Below are 24,039 nucleotides of genomic sequence, written 5' to 3' on the forward strand. Positions count from 1 at the left end.
AAACCATGAGCACCAAATAAACTTTTCCTCCTCTAAAACTGTTCAAGTCAGGTCTTTCGATCATAACAGTGAAAAAACGGACTAAAACAGTGGTCTTTCTGCAACCTGAAGCCCATCAGCTGATCGATTGCTTCCAGCTCTTTCCCCTCAGTGCTCCGGCTGTGTAATGCCTCAGAGGGCACAAGCACCAGCTGACAGATGAGGAATGTGGTCAGAGTTCATTTCTAATGCCCAGTATCTGAACCTAGACTAGAGACAAAAACCCTGGGTTCTAACTCTAGCATTGTCACTAAGAAGCTTTCCGCCCCCCCCCTCCCCCCCACAACTGAGTAAGCAACTCTGCCTTGGTTTGTTTGTTTACAAATCAGCCTGTGTACCTTACTTACATGGTGACTTGTAGGTAAAGGTATACTAAAGTATTGGGGGTGTATACTCAATTTTTTTTAAAACATTCTCAAACATCCTTTTATTGTGGAATAATTTAAAAATAGAATTGTGATACTATGCGATCTGGCTGGTTCCAGTTTGTACAGTTGATCCAGGCCAATAGAATGAAGCTCAGTTGCTTTAGAATTCACTAGAAGATGTATGTAGGGAAGTGAGGAGGGTTGCTACTGTTACAGCTGTGGAAGTTTTACAGAAATCCAGCAGGTGGCGCTCTCTGCTATGTTAAAACAGAGGAGCTGAGTTGACTATTGGGTGGAATTGAAGATAATGGAAGAAGAATAAAGATGCAGAGTTCAGTAATTATAACTGTTAGATTATTAAAGATCTGTTGACCTGATGAGGAGTAGACCAATATAAGAGTTTACTTTTGAAAAAGAAGAGACATAGATGGCAAAGAAGAAAGAATTTTAAGCATGTCTAATAGTACAAGCTTAGAAGATTGTGTGTGTGTGTGTGTGTGGTGCTGGGGATTGAACCCAGGGCCTTGTGCTTGACAGGCAGGCACTCTCCAAACTGAGCTATATCCCCAGCCCGGAAGAGTTTTTTATAGGCAACAGAAATAAACTAGTGTAGGAAAACAAGGTTTTAACACAGGTACTTTAGAAAAGAGAATGGGGCATTATGTGAAATCACATGACATTCTAAAAGATTTAGAATTTTTTCTGATGAGAAGGATCTGGGGATTTCTTGGAGAATATAGTTGGTGGTTTATTGTAAAGAGTAGTATTTACAACTAGAAGATCATGTGCTGCCAGTGGCATGTCTGAAGTGAGGGCATTTTACGTACTGATCAGTCATACCTGCATGTCTGAGAATTTGTGTGAAGTGGAAGGATAGTTCTGAGATTAGAACAAGATGTCTTCTCCCTTCCTTTAAAAATAGCTTTTCTAACTATAAAACTTTTGATCTGTATGTTTTATAAACTCTGGATGTATTTGAAGTCACAGGAACTTTACATATTGTGAAAATACAGCACAAAGTAAAAAGCTGAGGACCAAGGGTAGGAGGCTGATTGCCTTGAATTCTGCCCAGCATCAGGAATTGTTGGGTCATAGGCAGCAGTGCCCTCCTGTATTTATCAGAGATAGAGGCTAAATGGTAAAGAGAAAAAGAAAAAAGTTGTGTACCTACTGTGTTCCAGGCAGGGTTCTTTCCTTTGCAATGTTATATCTTTGCTTTAGAATCTTTATAGAACAAAGCAAATTAATTATTTTATCCTTACTCTTGCTTTTAGCAGCATCATGTCAGCTATGCTGGCTTTTCACGATAGTTAAATAAGAGATTTGGTTAGAGAGACCCTGCATCTTATAGAAGAAAAAGTAGGTCCAAACCTTCAACTTGTTGGCTTAGGATCAGACTTCCTTAACAGGACTCCCATAGCACAAGAAATAAAAGCTAGAATCAACCACTGGGATAGATTCAAACTAAAAAGCTTTCTCTCAGCAAAGGAAACTATCAGTAATGTGAAGAGAGAGCCTACAGAGTGGGAGAATATCTTTGCCACTCATACTTCAGATAGAGCGCTAATTTCCAGAATCTATAAAGAACTCAAAAAACTCTACACCAAGAATACAAATAATCCAATCAACAAATGGGCTAAGGAAATGAACAGACACTTCACAGAAGAAGATGTACAAGCAATCAACAGATATATGAAAAAATGTTCAACATCTCTAGTAATAAGAGAAATGCAAATCAAAACTACCTAAGATTTCATCTCACCCCAACTAGAATGGTGATTATCAAGAACACAAGCAACAGTAGGTGTTGGCGAGGATGTGGGAAAAAAGGTACACTCATACATTGCTGGTGGGGTTGCAAATTAGTGCAGCCACTCTGGAAAGCAGTATGGAGATTCCTCAGAAAGCTTGGAATGGAACCACCATTTGACCCAGCTATCCCACTCCTTGGCCTATACCCAAAGGACTTAAAATCAGCATACTACAGAGATACAGCCACACCAATGTTCATAACTGCTCAATTCACAATAGCCAGATTGTGGAACCAACCTAGATGCCCTTCAGTTGATGACTGGATAAAGAAACTGTGGCATATACATACAATGGAATATTACTCCGCCATGACGAATGATAAAATTATGGCATTTGCAGGCAAATGGATGAAATTGGAGGATATCATGCTAAGTGAGATAAGCCAATCTCAAAAAACTAAAGGACAAATGATCTCACTGATAAACGGATGAGGACATATAAGGGGGGGTAGGAGGGGTTAGCGTTAGGGTTAGGGTTAGGTTTAGGGTTAGGGATAAGGAGGGTGGTAAGAATGAAGGAAAGAAGGACTGTATAGAGGAAAAAGAGGGGTGGGAGGGGTGGGGGAAAGGGAAAAAATAACAGAATGAATCAAACAACATTGCCCTATGTAAATTTATGATTTTTAATTAAAACAAATAAATAAATAAATAAAAGAGATTTGGTTAGACCATAATAGCGAGGATTATTCCACAAGACAAATTGGGTACATACATTCAGAATTTATTCGCTTCATGGCTATTTTGTCACAGAAGCAGAGTCTCTCAAAAAAAATCATAAGATTTTTGAGAATTTAAAACAGAAGAGGCTATTCTTTCTGCTGGGGGTATTTCTCAGCTGTCAACCACATGGCTTAATCTGAGCACTGACAGGAGTAACTTCACCTTGTGGTTTTAATATCTTTAGAAAAGTTAGCCTGGAAATACCAGTAAATATTCAAATGCAATGCCAGTGTTGGACAGAATACTGTATAAATCTTTTCTTTTTTGAAATTCTTATCTATTAATGTCAATAGCCCAAAAAAGGGGCTTATGAAATTTGAGTAAATAGGTATTTCACACCACTTCTAAATACCATCAATCTGACAAAATGATACGGGGGAAAGGGTGAGAGTCTAACAGTGGCACCTTCAAATGACTTTTGGTTTTCTTTTGAGTTTCTTTTCATGTTAAAATAATAACGTGTGGCAAGCCAATGTTCTCATTTTTTACACAGGGAATCATAAAAGAGAAGGAACACGAAGTAGATAAACTCTTTGCTAAGACTCTGAGTGTTCTCGATAAGCTTTCTGCGTGTTGTCCCTGGCATAACAGTTGACCTTCACTGTGACTCATTGATGCACAGCAACTTTTCAAACTTTTTCTTCCTCCAGATCCACTGATGAGACATTTAGCTTGGCTGAAGAAACCTGTAGTTCTAATCCAGCCATCGTTAGGAGGAAGAAAATTGCCATAAGCATCATCTTTTCCCTGTGTGAGAAAGAAGAAGCACAACGGAATTTCCAGGACTTCTTTTTTTCTCATTTTCCCCTCTTTGAATCCCACATGAACAGGCTAAAGAGTGCAATTGAAAAGGTAATGGAAATTATAATCTAATATCAAAAAGAGAAGTGATTATGGGGTTTTAGGAGAGCAGAATCTATGTACCAGATCACTTTCCTAAGGAAGTTAAGTCATCCCCAGTAGTGATGGATCCTTAGGAACATCCATGTTAGATCGATGCTGGTTGCTTTAGGAAAGGAAATTACCACTTTCTAATGACTAAAGACATTATAACGTTGAGTGTGCTTAATTTGTTATAATTTATTTTTTAAATTAATGAAGCCCAGTAGATAAGTTGTAAAGTAGTTTCTTCTCTGAGTAATTGGGCTTGCTTTCTCTCTACAAAGGCCATGATCTCCTGTAGGAAGATAGCAGAATCAAGCCTCCGTGTCCAGTTTTACATCAGCCGTCTGATGGAAGCTCTGGGAGAATTCAGGTAAAGTACAAGGTTTGGCAAATCCCACAGGAAATAAATGAACAGCAGCAGTGGCAGCAGCCATGGATTTTAGGATTACAGGAAGAATTAGGGGCTAATCATTTGAGTGACTCCTCCCTTCAAGATGGAAACAGACCAACTGGAGCAAGCAATTTAATAATCCAATACTAAAGAATCTTCACCCCTGCCTGACAGAGTTCTTATATGATTATTCTGTATAGTGTAAATGGAGAAGACTAACATTCAGGTGTGTACTTGTAAGTTTGTTCATTGTGTCATGTCATACCACAACAATCCTAAGGGTAAGCACTACTACCTCCATTTTACATAGGTGGAAACCTGAGTTCAGAGGTGCTTGTCCAGACCACATATGGAGAGCATGCATATCAGGGATACCTATATTCTAGTTTGCCAGAACAGTCGTAGTTTGTATCCACTGTCCTCCTGTATGTGTCCTGATCTGGACATTTCTTATCTCATCAACCTCATATGTCTTCATAAGCGGTTTCTAATCAATGACCTTTGTACTCTGGAATCCAGTTTTTCTAGAGTCCTTACTCTTGGTGTCTGGGTAGAAAGGTAGTCTACTCTGGGTAGCAGTTATAATTCTCCCACCATGATGAATTGGAATGGTTGCACCACTTCTTGGAGCCAGTATTTTGGTGGTGAGTGGAATCTCACTCCAAAACTGCCATGAGTTAATGACTCCCACTGTTACTCCCCAGCTGAGGGATAAAAAATATTTTATAATTTCTACCACATTAGGACATTTTTTGTGGTGCTTAAGGTATATACTGGTCAACTCTATAATGCTGCTTGGAATGAAATCACCATGCTTTTGAACTCTGGGTTGTATATAAAGTATTCAAGTAGCACAGTGGCATTATCTGATGAGTGTTAAGACTTAAGTCACATGTTTGAAGAATACTGTGAAGTTGTACTCTTTGATAGCCATATGATGATTAAAACCTCCTGTAGTTTGGGCAGCACTGGATTTACCTGTTTTTCTGCTGTGGTCAGACTCAAAGCTAGATTTCGCTTGAGAGTCTGGGTACTACTTTAACAAGAGTATTAATTTTTCAGGAAACTGAAAGAAAAGGACCGGAAAGCTTCACCATGTACATAGATGGGTCTTAGTTTTCAACAGTTAAAACCTCCAAAAATGGAGACAAAATTAAGTGTCAGCATTTAAAGGCCTTAGTTTTAGTAAATGAATTTCGGTGCCATGTACTGGTAGCTCATCAATGCCACCTAATTCAGCAAATACTGTGTTTTTGTATTGCCAAGGTGGAATTCTCCTGTGTCCCAGTTCTTTCATATACAGTTAGAAAATCAAATCAGTGTGTCTCTTCTCTCTTGATTTGAGAAGGGTGGAAGTATTATCAAGTCAGAGATATATTGGTCTTTTACCCAGTGGAGATCCTAAGTTTTACTACTCGTTGGAAAAACACTTGTAAGTCATGTAGCTTTAAGCAGAGCCCTCAGTGCTAGACATCGAGACTTGAATTCACATCCTGACTTTGCTATTAAATATCTGTGTATCTTGGCAAATAACCTAATCTTCTCTAGGCCTCCATAAAAAAGGTTAATATGTAGTATATTAAAGAAGAGCAATTTGTATAGGTTTTTTTTCTTATAAAGTAAATAGAGTTGTTTAACTAACAAAATCAAAACTTTATCCAGGAATAGGGAGAGTTGAATTAACTCTGATCACATTTCAATATAGCATATACTTTCTCCCTATATCTCCTTTACTATAAAAATGGTTGTGTGGTACCCCACAAATATGTATTTTTATGTTTTATGTATAGGTTAAAAATAAATTTAAAAAATTTTTTTAAATAGTTATAGATTCTGACACAGGGTATGGTGAAAATAAATTGTTTTCACAATGAATATTTATGTCAGAGTTGGCATACTTTTTTTGTAAAGGGTATCTGTCAAATCTATTCAATTTTACCATTATCCTGCAGTCAGCGTTAGATAGCTTATCAATGAAAGAGCATGTCTGTGTCCCAGCAAAGCTTTATTTACGTAAACAATGGCAGGCTGATTTGGCCTGTAGTTCATACTCTGCCAACCCATGTTATATATACTTCTTGAATCCCTTTAGAACTGCACAGAGGCACATTATTGTTTTCTCCTTTATTTTTCTTTTTTCTGGTGGTGGTGGTGGTGGGGTAACCGAGAATTGAACCCAGGGGTCCTTAACCACTGAGCCACATCCCCAGTCCTTTTTGCTTTTTATTTAGAGAGTTGCTTAGCACCTTGCTTTTGCTGAGGCTGGCTTTGAACTCACAATCTTTCTACCTTAACCTCCCAAGCCTCTGGGATTACAGCATGCACCACCGTGCTCCGCTCTGCTTTATTCTTTTGTACCCAGATTATCTAAAATATTTGTGACCATTTTGTGCATCCCTTCTCTCTCTTTCTCTCTCTCTCCTACAGAGGAACTATCTGGAATTTATATTCTGTTCCAAGGATAGCTGAACCAGTATGGCTTACCATGATGTCGAGCACTTTGGAAAAAAACCAGCTCTGCCAGCGCTTTCTCAAGGAGTTTACACTTCTGATAGAACAAATCAACAAAAATCAGTAAGCTTCAACTCTCTGGAGGCTTGTATTCAAATTCCACGCCAGTGTATGTGCTGCATAAGACATGCCTCATGCTGTATTGACTAATCTGGCTGTATTTTCTTCCATTTCTCTAAGGTTTTTTGCTGCCTTATTGACTGCAGTGTTAACCTACCACCTGGCCTGGGTACCAACCGTTATGCCTGTTGATCACCCTCCCATTAAGGCCTTCTCAGAGAAACGCACCTCTCAGTCAGTGAACATGCTGGCCAAAACACATCCATACAATCCTCTCTGGGCACAGCTGGGTTAGTACCTCATTTGACTATTCAAAGAACCTATTGGGCAAAATTAGAAAAATGCTAGAATTTGTAGCTTATATGGACTCTCCAACCCAGTAATTCAAAAATTGTCACTGGACAGGGAAGGAATAGAAAGTTGACCCTCTGAATCCACCTGCCGGACTACTGCCCTCGTCACCCTTCCCCTTCTGATAGCTTTGTTCTTTTAAAGGCATATAGACAGCCTTCTCCATTTCACAGTGCCTGTTCACCCTGGCACAGGGCTTCTTAACCTCAGCACTGTTAACACTTTGGGCCAGATAATTCTTCATTAGTTGAGTTGTGTAGGCCAGGAGGAGAGCATTTTAGGCATTGTGGGATGTTTAGCAGCACCCCTGAACTCTGTTCCATAGATACCAGTAGAAACCAAAGTTGTAACAATCAAAAATGTTTCAAGACATTGTCAAATGTTCCTAAGGGAGGGGCAGCTAAACAAACCCTGTTTGACCATCCCTGCACTGGAGGGTGGTTCGGATGGAGAAAGAATAAAAATAAGACAAATAGGAAATAGTCGCACGCCATAATCTCATCACCTTTTTAGTTATAGCATAAATCAGCAATTAGAGGTGGCATTGACTTTCTCAAACCTTGTCCTGAGGCATGGCATGGGATTCTGTACCATGGTGGTTGTAGAGTTTGGAGCTTGTGAGAGTGGGATGGCATATTTGGGTTCATGTGGAGGAGAGGCATCCTCTGGGGCCTCGCACACTGTACCCAAGACCTGCACTGCACGTGGGATGGGGAATGGAGTACCACCACAAGCTGCTCAGCTCGGGGACTGGCTGCCCCATGGACAAAGCAGATCCATGTTCACGTGACTGCAGAACATCCTGCTTATGGCTTTGATAAGGGTGTGCAAGGGGACACAGGAGAGAGTACAGTGGAAGGTGAGGCCTACTACTAGTTTCCAGTCTCCACTGGCAAGTCACTTAGTTTCTCTGCCTGTTTGTTGTTGTTTCTTCTTCTACTTATTCCTCTTCCTCCTTTACCCTCTTTCCCCTACCTTTTCCTCCTCTTCTTCTTCTTCCTCCTCCTCCTCTTCCTCCTCCTCCTTCTCTTCCTCTTCCTGTTCTCTCTTGCCAGGCAAACACTGCACCACCAAGCCACACCCCAGCCTCAGGCCTATTTTTGCACCTGTCAGATTATCAAATGGGGTGGTAATGGGACTTCATGGTTGCATGGGGATTAAAACAACTGTATAAAGCACCTTTGTTATGCTGCTACTGCAAATATTATATTGTAGGGGCACCTAGAGAGAGAGAATGAAGGGGATTTTCAGGGAAGGCATATTTGAGGAAATGTTAAAATGGCATTTTCCAGGAAAAAAAAAAAGTGAACTAGGGAAGAGCACGCCAATCTTAGAAAACAGCATATTTTAATAACAATATCAAAAGCTGAAGCAATGAGCCAAGCACTCCTTTAAGTGCTTTTTACACATGTTAATTAATGAGATTCTCACTCCTACCTTATTACTGTTCTCCTTATTTTAGAGCAATAAAAATACCTTCTTGTCCTTGTGCCCTTGGTCATGAAATGTGTAAGAAGGAATATTTAAGTCTCATGGTACAGGGAGGAGTGTTAATAGATGTATTCTAAATAGATTAAAGAATTTGTGAATATTTAAACCATTTTAATATAATATTTTAATACTTGATTGCAGATAATCCACACTAAGCTTAGGAAGACCTCAGAATGTGCCTGGCTCAGCCCATTCTTCCTTGAAAGGGTAGAATGTTGTTGTTCTTTTATGGGACAGTAGCCTTTTAAAAATGCAGTATTAAGTGGTAAAAGAAAGGAGGCTGGATATTAAGGAAATATAGTATCTCAAGCTGCTGGGTCACCAATTTAAAAACAATGCTAATTAAGCAGTTTGCATTTAATTAGATAAATGTATTTATAATTAGGCATGCTTCTCATTTGCAACTGAACTAATTGGGAGCCATTAGTTCCCTGTGTTCTGCATAACAGGGCAGAATCCCTTCTTGTGGGTTTACGTTTGTCATTTTTCATTGCAGATCATGTGTTATTGAAGGTCTTTAAGCCTCTCTTTCTCCAAACAATCCAGTAGGGGTCTGGCTGTTGATTAGTATGAGGAGGAGACCAGGCCCTGGTGCAGAGAAGAGGTGATTAGCTCTGGAGAGCCAAGTGTAAATGATTTTTGAAGTAATAGAAAAGATTCTGTCTGAAATTATTTCGAAGACCTATCTCAGAGCTCGCAGAACACTTAGCACCATGGTGCCCACATTCTGCATGGCTTCTCAGCGCTCCCGGGCAGGGAGGATTGAAAGTGGAAGCTGCAGCTCCTTGTTCTCACTCTCAGGAGCTTAGCAATCTGTGTCTGCCTCACACAACCACTCTTCACAGGGCTTTTCCACAGTGAGGATGTGGAAGCAATTTATTGGATTGAAAAGCATCTCAGAGGTATAGATTTGTGTATATAGGCAAAGTACCATGAGGCTAGCTCTGTAAAATGTGCCTTCTTGGTTGGCATGAGGATACAAAGTGTGAAAGTCACTCCATGGTGCCTCTGATGAGGAGTCTCCTCCTTCATCAGTCTGCCTCCTTTTGGACCTAATCAAAGTCAGGGGTGTGTGGAGGCAGAATGCAGCTTTTCTTCTCAAGATGTTTCATTTATATGTATTTAAAAAAAAAAAGTTGAATGACATCTCTTCATTTTCCTACCAAAAGTTTAAGTTGCATTTTTCAGAAAGCAGTGAAAATTACACTTTAAATTAGTTAAAAGGAAAAAGAAAATTCGCACCTGTCAGAAGTTGAATAATCAATTTAAATAAGCCAGAATCACAGAGAAGTTAGAAGATTCTTGTGCTGCAGTTGTGGGGCACCCTTTGCAGGGCTCCAAGCAGACAGCTGAGCACAGTGTGTGGTGGCATCCCTCACCACGCCCGGCTCCTTTCTCCTTCCTCACCTGCTCACAGTATGTGCCAGTTTCCATTTGTTCCTCTGTCTTTTACAGGGCTCCTGTGTTCTCCACCCTGAGGTTTTCCGCCCTCTCCTCCCAGTCTCTGTTCCTGTCACTGTTTCTCTCTAGACCAGTTTTCTTTTCCTCTCCCTGACTCCTGGGTGCTTTCATTTCCCGAGTGTTTTGCCCCCCTTGCTTTTTGCGGTGCTCTGAAGCCCTGTGGTTCATGCCTCTCTCTCCCCACTTCCCCCTTACTCCTCTCCCCCTTTCTCCCCTTTCTGTTCCATAGTTCCCTCCTCCTCCGCCCGCTCCCTCCACCTTCCCTCTGCCCCTCTGTCTGCCTCCTGTCTCATATTTATCCTCCTTTCCCTTGACCTCTCTTCCCACCCATCCAGCATCCTTTCCTGCTTTCTTTCATTGGCCTGTTTCACCCACAGGCAGTCTTAATTCTTCCTTTTTCCCTCTGCTTTGCCCTCCCAGTTCTCCTTTTCCTTACATTTTACTAACAGGTAAAAACAACATGTGACACAGTTTATCATCTTAACTGTCTCTGAGTATATAGTTTGACAGTATTAAGTGTGTTCACCTTGTTGTGTAACCTCTTCAGCCTTTTTTAAAAATCATCCTCATAGAAAACAAAAACAGTCTGTTCTAAAATTAGTAGCTTCGTTAGTCCAGGACTCAAAAAATTGCCTTCAAGTCAGGATCCAATTAATCTTTGATTTTACAAGTCTGTTATTTTAATGTTGCATTATTTTATGAAATCTGTCCCTAAAGTAATAGCATTCATCGCTCTCATTACTTTTATATACTTTATTATAAATTCTAATAACTTTCTTGTTTATTTTTTCTTATTCCTTGATATATTAAAACATACAATACTAAAGCTAAATGAATTGTTAAAAAATCATACTGTCATTCTGAAGGCGGCCTTTCCCATGTGGTTTATTATACCAGATTTTGAAAGTGTAATGCTGCCTTCTTAATTAACATTGAGGATGATTTAAAACAGAAATGTCCCATAAATTTCTGAAGTACTATAACATCCTGCAGCCATGGGCACATACAGTGAGCGGGAGAGTAACAGAATAGCTCTTGGTCTATAAGGTTTTCCCAAGCAAAAGCCTGACATCATGCGCAGACCCTGAATCACTCCTTTGATTTGTAGGATGATTCCTCAGTCCAGTGGCAAAAGCTCTATTAGCGTACAGTCTAGGCTTTTTATACAGAGAATGTTTATTATTATTTCTGTCCTGTTCTTTAAGTGTTCCAAGGAGCCATACACTAGGGAATACTTTGCAAAAGATGTACTTCCTTGTGGCTCCCCAGGGAGAAGCACTTTTTGATAGTTTCTCATAACTTTTTTTTCAGCCTTAATCTGTTAACTTTAGGTAGTTTTTTCTCATATATGTCCTTATAAATACCCTCCTGCCTCTGTTTGACACATTCCTCAGATATATACTTACCTGAGAGTATTTATAAAGGCATATACTAGAAAATAAAAACTTCCAAAGTTTTTATTTGTAAATGTTTACCACATAGCAACTTTTTTTTTACTCAGTATCTTTTCTGATTTTGATTTCTTTCAGTGTTCTGGTTATTTTTTAATAGCTCCTCACTCCAGATCAGTTATGGCAGACATAATGACATAAACATTCAAGCTCTTAACACAGTGTCACTCCAGCCATCAGTGTTGTATTTGGTCTGGTTGCATATTGAGAGCACTGGTCTTAGCCTTCCTTGGGCCAGCTTGCTGGCCAGCAGACCTCACAAGCACAGCAAGGGGACTGTGCACACAGCAACACCACTCCTAGGCACCATAGGTAGTGTCTGTGGCCTGGCCAGGCCTTTCCAGGCTGGCTCTTGATTATGGAGGAAAATAAAAACATGGTCATTTCTAGAAATTAGAAATCATGTGTCTGAAGAAGTAATTCTAGGTTGGCAATCTTAGTCATCTGTTTTGCTCTTATCAAGGCATGCTAATCCCAGAGGACTTTGTCTTGGTGTCCACCTTGGCTCTCTAGGTGACCTCTATGGAGCCATAGGCTCTCCAGTGAGACTGACTCGCACTGTGGTGGTGGGGAAGCAGAAGGATTTGGTCCAGCGCATTCTTTATGTCCTGACCTACTTTCTCCGTTGCTCTGAGCTGCAAGAGAACCAGCTGACCTGGAGTGGGAATCACAGTGAAGGTGACCAAGTAATAAATGGGAGCAAGATTGTAACAGCCTTGGAGAAAGGAGAGGTGGAAGAATCTGAGTATGTGGTAGTTACAGTGAGAAATGAGCCTGCTCTTGTGCCCCCCATCCTACCACCAGCGATGCCTGAGAGAAGGAACCCCGGGCCCATGGGGTTGGCTGGGACTCCAGAGGGCACTGACATTAGAGACCCAGATCCCAGACCTGACAAAGAAGGAAACAAGAGGCCAGACCAGGGCCCTGAGGCTCGTAGCATGGGATTCCAAGAGATAGAATTAGGCAGTTCTTGGAAACCTCAGGGTGCTTTTTGTAGGGATGAAGGAAGTGAAAAAGAAGCACCACAAGATGGCCCTTCCAGATTTCCTAGGTGTGCCATTTCAGAGGCAGAAATGAAGATCAGCCAGCCAGCTGCCAGCGAGGAGCTGAAAGGGGATTTCACTAAGAAGCTACCTGAACGATCAGCAGCCTGGCCTTGCCCTTGTCCTGACAGACATTCCCGAGAGAACCCTCCAGTAGAAAAGGTCACTTTCCAAATTGGAAGCTCCCTATCTCCAGAGTCTGACTTTGAAAGCCGCACCAAAAAAATGGAGGAGCGGTTGAAGGCCTGTGGACAGTACCCAGAGCTGGCCGGTACCTTGGCCGAGAACAGTGCAGCTACTGACATGGCTCAGGGCCAGCAGGTTTCTAGGTGCTCCTTCAAGCCTGGCTTTCAGAAGAACGTCTGCTGTCCTCAGAATCGATCTTCTGACGGGGAGGAAGGTGAATCTGACAGGGGTTTTGCTGAGGACAGAGGCATCAGACCTGACGTGACAGCAGATGCTACTGGGCACCTCAGCCAAGCTGTTCCCGCCGACAGTGTGATGGGAACTGGAAGGAGAACACTGGAGAGAACTAGAGGTTTGTATTTGAAAGATGTGGAAGGACCTTCATTAGAGCCTGCTCCCGACAGGTGTGTCCAGCAGGACTCTGGCCTCATGGTTGCTGCAGATGTCCCCTGTGGGGATGCTGATAGGAAGGCTGACTTCAGGATGGAAGGAGACATTCCCAGAAACGAAAGCTCGGATAGCGCTCTTGGAGACAGTGACGACGAAGTGTGTGCTTCGACTGCATTGGATCTAGATCACAGTGGTGACAGGACTGAAGGGTCCTTAGAAGTGGAGCTGCCTCTGCCAAGGTAATACTGGCAGGCTGGGAAGCAGAGGGGCCTGGGATCTAGTGTTTTCCTGGCCTGACACTTTTATCATGTCGGCTACCATGGGCTACTTTACACATGGCACTTTTTTCCCTCTCAAAATATTAGAATTGTTACCAAGTAAATCAATATGAAAGTTTTCCAACTTGTCCTTCTCCCAAGGATGCTCATTGGCTCAGTCACCGATGACTCTGAACACCAGTGGTTGTCTTTGCAGCTCTTGTGACATTTGGGGGAAGTTAAGGGAGGTGGTATGGGGAACAGGGAATCTGCTTCTCTGTCATTGCTTGGAAGGTAGATGGCTGGCAGCAGATGCCTTGCCTCAGAGGTGGTAGATCACACTCGCTGTAGGAGCTCCTCTCCTGCCGCTCCGAGCAGCATGAGGTGGTTGAGAAACAACACCTCTTCCTTAACACTCCGTCAGGTTGATTATTTGGTCTGTGATGACTGAAAGCAGTAATTAGAGATTTCTTCTGTTCTTCAACACTGCCTTGGGTACCACCCTGTGCGGACAGGTCAAATTCCTAAAACTAGACACTTGGCAAGAGCCCCCTCCCTCTCAGACCTTCTCTTCCTTCACTGTTTTGACAGACATCTGGTGGAATGTATCAGGTACAAGAGCAAAATCTTAACCAGTTGTGGAAATACTTTATTGTTTCTTCCAGGCTTCCATTTTTAAAGAAAGTACCCTTTCATCAGTCTTACTCCCCTTCTTTTCCTGTACCAATGATCCACTTACTGGAGGATTGGTTAAAAAATGAGCCACCCTGAATCCATTTTATTTACTTGTGTCATTGGGATTTTTGTTCCGTTTAGAATGCAAGAAGAAAGTACCTGTGTTTTTAATAACTGTGTTTTAATGGGCCAAATGTTTTAGGTCTCAAAGCATCAGCAATCCAAATGTAAGAAACTTCGGCCGCTCGCTCCTGGCAGGTTACTGTCCCTCATACATGCCTGATCTGGTGCTTCATGGGACCAGCAGTGATGAGAAGCTGAAGCAGTGCCTGGTGGCTGATCTCGTCCACACAGTGCATGTAAGTGACCCCAGCTTGAAGCCACTGGCTGCTGAAAAGGTGTCGGCCAAGACCATGGCCAGCAACAGGTGTTTAAAATGAAAAGCCTCTAATTAAGGGATTGTTTTTAGAGATGTAGACAGAGTTCAGGGAACCCACAAGGCTGGCAGAGCACCCAGGGACAGGCTGTAAGCACGCCTGGGCCAGAAGGAGTAAAGGGAGGGATCATGGCAGCAGAGCTGGGGAGAGCTGGGGCCTGGGAGAGGGACTGCTGGCTGCAGTCTCCCCTCCCATCCTCTCATCCTCCTATTGGCCGATCCCAGCTGGAAGCCAGAGAGCAAGGGCACAGCTGAGGCAGATACAGTGCTGTGGCCCAGAGAGGTCAGCCTCCTAGGGCCTAGAACAGGACAGAGAAGGGCAAAGGGGGTGGGGAGGCCAGGCAAAGAGAATAAATAGCACAGATGGTGACAATTATACACCCTCACAGGGAAGACCGAGGAGATGTCACGTATGGTTTGCTTTTTATTCGATCCTTACAAGTTCCTAAAAGTAATTTATTTTAACTGATTTGTCATTAAGTTCACTTTGATGGTTACGTGAGGATGACTGTATAAAGATTAACAAGTCTTTCTGGAAAATTGCCTTGTGGCTTCCGTTAAGTGCTTTTCTGCTATCTGCAGCGTGACAGGAACTGAGCAGTTAAGAAAACTGTGTCAATCTGATGGGCCTGTTTTTAATTGAGCTGCTATTGGGCAGATGCACAAAAATAGATGTTTTGCATTAGAGGCATATTGTATCTTGTACAATAAGGGAAAGTCTTCATTAAGAAAATTTGAATTTGACTTATTAACTACCCCTCATCCAACACGTTTTCTTTTTACAAGGTGGAACTGAAGGCATGGGGTATTATCTTTGGCCTTGGGCATCTCCCCTGTAAAGACTAAACACACATCAGACAGGCTTAATAGGCTGAAGATATTTGTGTGAAGTGGGAAGAAAAGCTCAGTAGGGAAGCAGATGGCCTCCAGGCCCCCAGGAGGTAAAGAGTTGAGGGCAGGGCAGGTCTAAGCTGGGGAAGGCTTGCCCAGTGTACATGTGCACCCAAACATTCCTAACTCCACCCTCCTTTGTGGTCAGACACCACCCCTCACAGGATATTCCTGGAATGAGCTATGAATTGATTTGTCTCCTTAAAAAGATCACAGTTCTTTTTCATAGTTAACAATGAACTCTGTATACTCGCTTATCATTTCAGAATTCTGTACATCAGTAACCCTATATAAGAGCATACCCTCAGCACACTGTATTATCTGAGTTATCCTAAATGATGTGTGATGCCAGGCAGTTTTATAGACTGCGCATGTGTGTTTAGTAGCTCTCTGTAGCATTAAGGCAGGGCAGCAAAGGACCTCATTTCCTTTTCTGTCAGCATCTTATGTTTATATCCATATATGCAAAACTGGGTGTTTTTTCTTCTGCTCTGCTATCAGTTTGATTCCCAAGAACATTGGTGTTGCTCATTGGACCTTTCTTCTACCCAGCCCTATGTTCTGCTTTTGACTCTTTTCTTTTTTTGGTTCTGGGAATTGAATCCAGGGGCACTCAGCCACTAAGTGACATTTCCGAGCCCTTTTTTATTTTTTATTTTGATACAGGGTCTCACTAAGTTGCTAAGGGCCTCCCTAAATTACTGAGGCTGGCTTTGAACTTGAGATATGCCTCCTTGTCACTGGGATTACAGCCAGGTACCACAGTGCCCAGCCTAGATTCTGCTTTTGACAGTCTCCAGGAGATTGCATGTGAGCTATTGGGATCATCTTCTGTGACATCTTACCAAACTGGCAGATTTTGCCCAAATTCCCTGTATTCACTTACTAACCACGAAGGAAATGTCATCTATTGATTGATATCTCTCCTTTACTTACTTGTAAAACCATCCATGAAAATTTTAAATATTCTCTGTAGGCTTGCACATTCCAACTTCTGAATATTAGGTTTTTATTGGTGACCATCTGGCTGTATAATTCTTAGATTTGAAAATAACACAACTATGTTTGCCCTATCATTCTTCTTAAAGCTTTTCTGATTTCATCTTCCCTTTTTAGAAGTAGTGTTTTCACACTGCAGCATTTCTTATTTCTTTAAACTCTGAAGTCACCCTGAGAGAGAAAGTTATTATGCACAGTACCCTATATCATGTCAGATTGTGGGTACATCCAAAGTGCAACCATGCATGGGTGTTAATGGAAAATGGTGAAGGGCTCATAAAATTATCTTCACAAGTTTAATATGCTCATAATATATCCAATTAGCATTAGTAGATTTCTAATTTCACTTGACACATTGATCATAATGAGTTTTGCTTTTGAAGTAGTGGTCTGTTCAGACTGGCAGTCTGGTCTGTGGCAGTTTGTTTTGGTTTTTTTGTTTTTGTTTTTGTTTTTGTTTTCTGCCTTACTTTCAACTTACATTTACAAATATTGGTTGAAAAATAAATTAGGAGTACTTTTAAACATTAAACTTACTACTCTGTAAGGCATAGTGTAGTGATTATTTAGATTCTTGCCAAAAAAAGAAGCAAAGATCCAGAACAAGTCATGGCCATAGTTAGAGCTAAAAGGAATAGCTCACTGAGGATGAGAAGATTAGAATAAATAGCCTAATCATCGCTTGCTTTCAAAACCTTGTGTGGACGTAAATAATTTTCAGTGTTCATGCCAAGAGTTCATCAGGCTTTGATATTCATAATTCTTTTTAGAGAAGGATTTTTAATAACTGTTTAAAGGCAATCGACTTAGGTTATTGATCTGTTTTTAAGACCTATGCATGACTTGGATTGTACAATCTGTCATATATAAATGTGGACAAGTTTGGAATTTCTTCTCCAGAACTTGAGGAATTTCTTTCTAGAGTGTCCAATACTAAAACTTCCTTTTTGTAGTTTTCATTGTCCAAGTCTCTTATGAAAGAAAGACAGATTAACTTTACTTCATTTATTTTCATTTTTCATTGTTCTTCATGTTAAGATTCAGATGTTCTTTAAATATTTAAACACGTGTTCTTGTTTAGCCCATGTATGGCCTCTTTTCTGTCATTTGAACTCTTTCTGTGCTCCTAATGTATAGGTTACACAGCTGCCTTAAATTAGTTCAAAGTAATATTGTTTCTTTTTTTTCCCCTGCCACATCTGAATGTTCATTCTTTCCTCTTTTCCTTTGATTTTATTTATTTTTTTTATTTTTTGACATTTATTTATTTATTTATCTATTTATTTATTTATTTATTTATTTATATGTGGTGCTGAGGATTGAACCCAGTGCCTCACACATGTCAGGCAAGCACTCTACCACTGAGCCACCACCCCAGCCCTCCTTCAACTTTAAAAGGAGAGAAAAAGAGAGAGAGCGCAAACCACTAGCACACTGTACCTGTGACCCTCAAGTCATCTTTTCTCTTTTTCTCTCCTGCGCCCTGTGGGCTTGTGAATCCTGCAGACTTGGACAACATTGGGGTTTTACTGAACCACTGGGCAGTGAGGGTGGTGGAAGAGCACCGGCTTGGCATCAAAGACTTAGCATTACCAATTAGCATTATCAATTCATTGATCTTAGGTAAATCATTTGCATTGCTAAGTCTCAGAATGTGTTTAGAGGATGAGATGGAATATATTCCAGTGTTTAAGAGTGTGACCTCTGAAAACAGACCAGAGTTTTGAATCATAGCTTACCCCTTGGTGGCTTTGTGGCCTTTGAACAAGTTTCTTTGGTTTTCTAAACTATAAAATGGACAACACTGATAGCATAGGTTTGGTTGGAGATTCTGCAAGTTAATCCTCATCAAGTACTTGACTAAATGTTAACTATTAAGTTAATACATATGCAAGTGCTTTGCAAGTGATAAAGTAATATGACACCTTTCTAATATGAAGAGCAAAATGCAGCCATTATTTTAGTAAAAATGAAAATACCATCCAAGATGAGAAGGTTATATGCAGATGCAGTCAAAGCTGTCCTGACCAGTCAATATCCTTGTCCATCCCAGAAAGTTCCTGTCAGAGGCAAGAAGATGGAACCTGTGTGGTTTACTCAGTGCTGAAGCATCTCCTTCCATTTGCCTGTGATGTCATGGGGAACTCTGCTGGGCAGGGTCATTAAGACCAAAATTAACATCACCTTATAACTTTTTAAAAACGTTGCTCCAGGGCTTCAGGCATTTTACAGAATAATCTAAAAAATGAAATAACAGTTGGATATAGCAGCCTCTCCCATTTAACTTTAAGAGTAGCAACAGATTGATTCCAGAAATAATCATGCAGTAATCAGTAGCACAGATAAGGAGCTTTGCTAAAAGCTTGGCTGTGATATATGCTCATGAATGCCTAATTAATTCACGCAGGATATCACCAGTAAGACTACAAAACAACAGCAAGTCCCATCAAATGGTTAATCACTGCTTTAAGTAACAGAGTTAGCATTGAGTGCCTCTGGTCAGTAACAACCATAGAATCAATAGGTTGCTGAAGAAACAACTATATAGAACAAGCAGGCTGTTGAGAGCACTCTTGTTACTTTCATGTCGCTGTGTTGGATAATGAGTATGCTGATGCCTTGGGCCTGTACCACTGTCTTCTAGTCTGTAGAACTGAATGCAGTGCTACCTGGGGCTAGGAGCCGCCTTTGGAGGGTTTTTTTAAAGTACATGTTTTGACCTGTATCTGGGTTTCTTCCATGACCAGTGTTTTAGAATAATGTAGAATAGAACTGAAATCATCACAGAAAGTTAGGGTTGTTGTTTAATGAGAACTGTGTATTGTGCGTGAATACACACATACACACTTAAAAGTACATACATATTGTACGTTCACTCTGTACAAACATGTACACTGGGTCAGAAATCTTATTTCTCCCTCCAAGGCTGTAGAAAACAGACTTACTTCCTTTATGCTCCCAGTTCCAGTACCTTGCCTGATGCCAGCACACAGAAAGTGCTCACTGATATTAGTTGACTGTTCCCCATAAAACTGTGTTTAGTGGAGTGTATATTTGTTAGTACAGGTAAAACTATGTTAGGTAGCATGCCTCTTTCTTCTGAAGTAAAGAACAATGGTATATGATCTTTCTTTTAAAAAATAAAAGGGAAGAGTAATATGTTTAGACATGAGGCCTGTGACTCTTTGTTTTCTTTACCTAAAGAAGAGTAAAAACTTATTTTAGGTCTCTCAGACTACTTGTTTCTTGTACTGTGTCAGAGTTAGACATATGTCTAATTTTTATGTTTTCCTGAATTTTGTCTACCTCCAAGGTACTTGAACATCTGTGCCATTCTGTGCCAACAGCTAGCAACCTTCTTTTATTTTGAGGATACTCACACCCTCACATAACTTTTTATGGTGACCCTTTTTGATCTTGAGCACCCCTCCACAACCTCAGGTTGTCTTACCTCACCCTGACAGTTAAGCCCATTAAGAGCTGTGCACTGATCTTCAAGGCTGTAGGATAAGTTTGGGAGCCAGTTCATTAGAGGCCTGTGGTGATCACAGGCATGGGCATAGGCACACAGAGGTCAGGCATTTGCACCCCTCCTAGATCATCTCACCATACCTTGGGCCCTCCCCTCATTCCCTCTGTCCCCAAATCTTCATGATGTCTTAGGGCTCCCCAGAGTCCTCCACCTTGTATACCTACCATAGTCCACAATGATTGATTTTCCTCTTCTTTACCTTATTACAACTCTTCAGCCTTCAGTGACGGACAGTGAGCCTGGTTCCAAGAGAAAAAAAAAAATTCTGATGGAGATGTGGTAAGGTCATGTAATTGTCAATCCCTCCTGGCATTTTCATATGCTGCAAGTCCGTGTGATGCCCTGGAAGTCTGATGATGGCATCGCAGGTGGTCTGGCTAACCCAGTTCACTAGTCATGGGTGTGGAAGCTGGAGATGGCTTTGGGGGAAGAGTAAGAGAGTGACACCTCAGAGATTTAGTTACTGAAAAATACTAAGCACCATTCTTGTGATAGGCACCGTGTTTACTGAGGATCTGAGGCGAGGGGATTCTAGCCACATGTTGTACTAAATGGCTATAGATGACAGTGTTTCGCCTTCAAAACTAAAGAGCAAGGGGTTAAATGTTACCGCCAAACCCTGTGTTATGATATCTGTGCAAGTGGAAAAATGGAGATCCTTTTGTCCCAGACTCATAGAAACCAAAACCAGAGCAGTGAGGGTGAGCTGACACAGCACTGGCCCTCTTGGATTCCATCCTGGACCCAGGTTGTGAGTTTCACCCTGGGTGACAATCTGGTTTCCCACGCACATAAGATTCAGAACCTGGAACTGGGCCCTTTACCTAAAGCCTGGAGCTCTTTTTCCATAAAAAAGGGACTAGAAAATTCCAGACATAAGCAGCCAAGCAGCAGTGAAACAGGGGGAAACGTGGGTGGGAATACGGCCTCCTGTGAGAAATCAAGACCGAGGACTGTGCTGGCCATAGGACTGCGGTCCAGCTCTTTTCTACCTGAGTGACCCGAGAGCCTACCCAAGAAATAAACATAAAGACCAGGAGCAGAAAGCCACCAGGACTCTGGCTGAAGGAAGCACACTGCTTCAGACACCTGACAACCCAAGCTCATGTCACATACAAGAAAACACAACAAAGAACTCCAGCTTCCAATAAGATGGGCCCACATTCAGAAACTACACACTGTGGATGAGGAAACCACAAGCCATGGTGAAGGCGAGCAAGCAGACACGGGGCAGAGGCAGCGCTCCCCGGCTGCAGGAGCTGTTCTGTGGCTGTGCTTAAAATGTTTACTCGATGTTTAAAAAAAATGAAATAAAAAGGTAGGATAATGTGATAAATGATTATTTAGAGTGGTGTGAGACCTAAAGACAACTTCTAATGTTGAAAAACAGTCATTGAAATCAAAACTCTGGGGGTTGGTTAAAGGACAGAGCAAGTTAAATACAGCTAAAGAAAATTAGCATTTGTAAAATGGAAACTGGACATGAAGCCACCGTTTCGAATGCAGCTCTGAGACAAAAAGACAGGAAAAATGTGAAAAAACAAGTAAGACGTAGAGCCTGGGATGAAAAAATAGAGAAAACAATACTCAGAGAATGATGGGAATTCTTCAGATTAAAGAAGCGTGCTCCCAAGTAGGGTAAATAAAAACAAATCCACACTTTGAGAGTGCACATCAAAGATAGAGAGCTCATACAGGCAGAGGTGAGAACACCCCCACGCCCCACCCCCCTCCTCATGGAGTTTGAGGAAGTAACTCACAGGAAGTAAAAGAAATAAGCAGGCGGTACAAAGCACTGTGGACTGGTGTGCAGCCATGGGAAGCACAGGGTACTGAGGGAGCGTGCAGGGTGGTGGGATGAGACTCCCCAGGCCAGGCATGGGTGGACATGAGTGCAGGGACAACGTGGCCATCAAGGAACTGAAGATTCCTCTCGCTGGGAGCAGGGGTTCATGGGCGTGGGAGGGTCCACCTGTCCCTGTCTTGGTCCATGGATGAACCAAGGAATGTCTGAATATTCAATATTTTGTAAATGAAAACTTCCTACATGACTTTATATTACTGGAGGGCATTGTTTAACCAGGTTTTTTTTTTTCCCTCTGGATGGGTATAAGACTGGAGGGGTTTTTTTGGTTTATATTTTTAAAAACAGTAATCCACACACATCAGCAGTCCTTTTATATCGCATTTGGCCATGGAGATGTTGGGTGGGTTGACCAAGGACTTTCTTGCACAGTTAAATTTTTAGTACCAAGGTCATGAGGGATATGGTTATATCAGTAGGTTTCTACCATCAGGAGGTAGAAGAAAACAGGACATCTGAGGACATTCAACTGAGAGTGAGTGCTGGGAAGGGACCTTCACTGTGCTCACCATCCCATTTTCTCTGCGTCAGTAATTAAAGGCCCCTCTTGTCTATTATACAAGACTACTATTAATAAGTCATGGTGCTGTATAGTCTAATGATGAGAATCATTGCAGAAAGGTGTTTGGTCACATAAATTCAAGTACAGTTTAATAAAGATATAAAATTTGCCAGAATTATTTGAAATAGATTAACAAGTCAACATCAAAGAATCTTATGTTTTTTAACATATTTTTTTAGATGTTGACAGGCCTTTATTTTATTCATTTATTTTTATGTGATGCTGAGAATTGAACCCAGTGCCTCACACATGCTAGGCAAGGGCTCTACTACTGAGCCACAATCCCAGCCCAAATCTTATGTTTTATTACTCAAAATATCTCAAAGAAAAAGATACAGGAAAGTACTTCCAGATACTGGTATGATAAGGCACTTATTCCCTTTGTGTTGTAAAGATGCTACCCAGAGGCTGATCCCTGATGGTAGCACACACCTGTAATCCCAGCTCCTCAGGAGGCTGAGGCAAGAGGGTCACGAGTTCAAGGCCATTCTCTGCAACTTGGCAAGACCCTGTTTTAGTTTCAAAAAAGTAAGTGAAAAGCGGAGAGGTAGCTCAGTGGTAAAGCACTCTGAGTTCAATCAGTTGAAAACATCTTTTATACTTCTTGCAGTCTAATCCAAGGAATTTCCACTCAGATGAAGTCCTTGAGTTTTGTAGCAAAGGGTTTTGCAAACTCATCAAACTAAAAGTTGGAAACACTTTGTGAGTCCCTCGATTATATTTCCGACACACCAAGAAACCTAATTTGGGGGCCTCAGTATTCCTGTTTGTAGAACCAGGAGGACTATGTTTCTGTCTACCCCATAGGAGAAAATGACATTGTGAAGTGATAAATACTTAGAGGAGACATATATGTAAGAATGGCATTTTCTGATCCTTAGTCAAGTTAAAAATAGATGATCACATGAAATGCTAGTCATTAATTGTGGTACATAGGAATTAATAATTGTGAAGAAGACTTACTAGGAACTAGGTTAAATCCAGAAATGAATTGCTCAGCACAGCTAGGATATATTAATGTTTTTCCCATGCACAGCACTTTGTTATGCTCATTTCAGAGGCTTCAGGAAAAAAAATGTGATTTCTCCACTTGAGCTACTTATAAAGTCACTGAGGAGACAGAGATGTGAAATGGAGAACAAGTTAGGGCAGCATGTGATTAAATGCCAAAGTGAATGATGTAGAAAGTTCAGGCTCTTAGAGTGAGGGAAGTCTTCATGAGTAGGGACTGACCCCAAGCCAGGGCCTTGGAGTAATGTCACACTTAAAAAGTAGCAGAGAAGACCTTCTTGCCACAACCTGAGGTGAGAGAAGAAGGCGGTGGTCCTGAAGACCTGGAGAACGTGGGTCTTCTTAGCACTGGGAGATGAATACAGTGTGGTTAGGTACCCAGACTATGAAGAGCTTTACATACGGAAAAAGAGCACCTTTAACTTAACAGTTTGGGTGATGTGTTGCTAGCATAGGTTTTTGGGTCAGTGAGGGAAATGATAATGTGGTATTTTAGGAGAGTGAGGATTTAGGTAAAGGGCATAAACTCAGGCAGTGTTGTGTCCAGTCTCACTGTTGATGAGTTCTGAGTTTGAGGTCTTGGGGCACATGGTCAGTAGAGGCAAGGGTGATGTAGAAAGAAAACAGATGTTTGAGTTCCAAGCATGTTAAGCA

At 41.4% G+C, this 24,039-nt stretch overlaps 1 protein-coding gene across 7 annotated transcripts in view; it reads left to right on the forward strand.

Moving 5' to 3' along the window:
• The window catches only part of FNIP2 (folliculin interacting protein 2), a 116,942-nt gene that overhangs the window by 80,586 nt on the left and 12,317 nt on the right, over positions 1–24,039 (forward strand). For all 7 annotated transcript variants that reach the window (XM_079153542.1, XM_079153538.1, XM_079153543.1 and 4 more), the window contains 6 exons: positions 3,589–3,790; positions 4,105–4,193; positions 6,642–6,788; positions 6,906–7,075; positions 12,053–13,397; positions 14,293–14,449. In XM_079153542.1, the coding sequence (XP_079009668.1) occupies positions 3,589–3,790; positions 4,105–4,193; positions 6,642–6,788; positions 6,906–7,075; positions 12,053–13,397; positions 14,293–14,449 (2,110 nt within the window). The remainder of the gene's footprint in view (positions 1–3,588; positions 3,791–4,104; positions 4,194–6,641; positions 6,789–6,905; positions 7,076–12,052; positions 13,398–14,292; positions 14,450–24,039) is intronic.

Source organism: Sciurus vulgaris, assembly GCF_902686455.1.
Source record: "Sciurus vulgaris genome assembly, chromosome: 9".
Taxonomy (NCBI): domain Eukaryota; kingdom Metazoa; phylum Chordata; class Mammalia; order Rodentia; family Sciuridae; genus Sciurus; species Sciurus vulgaris.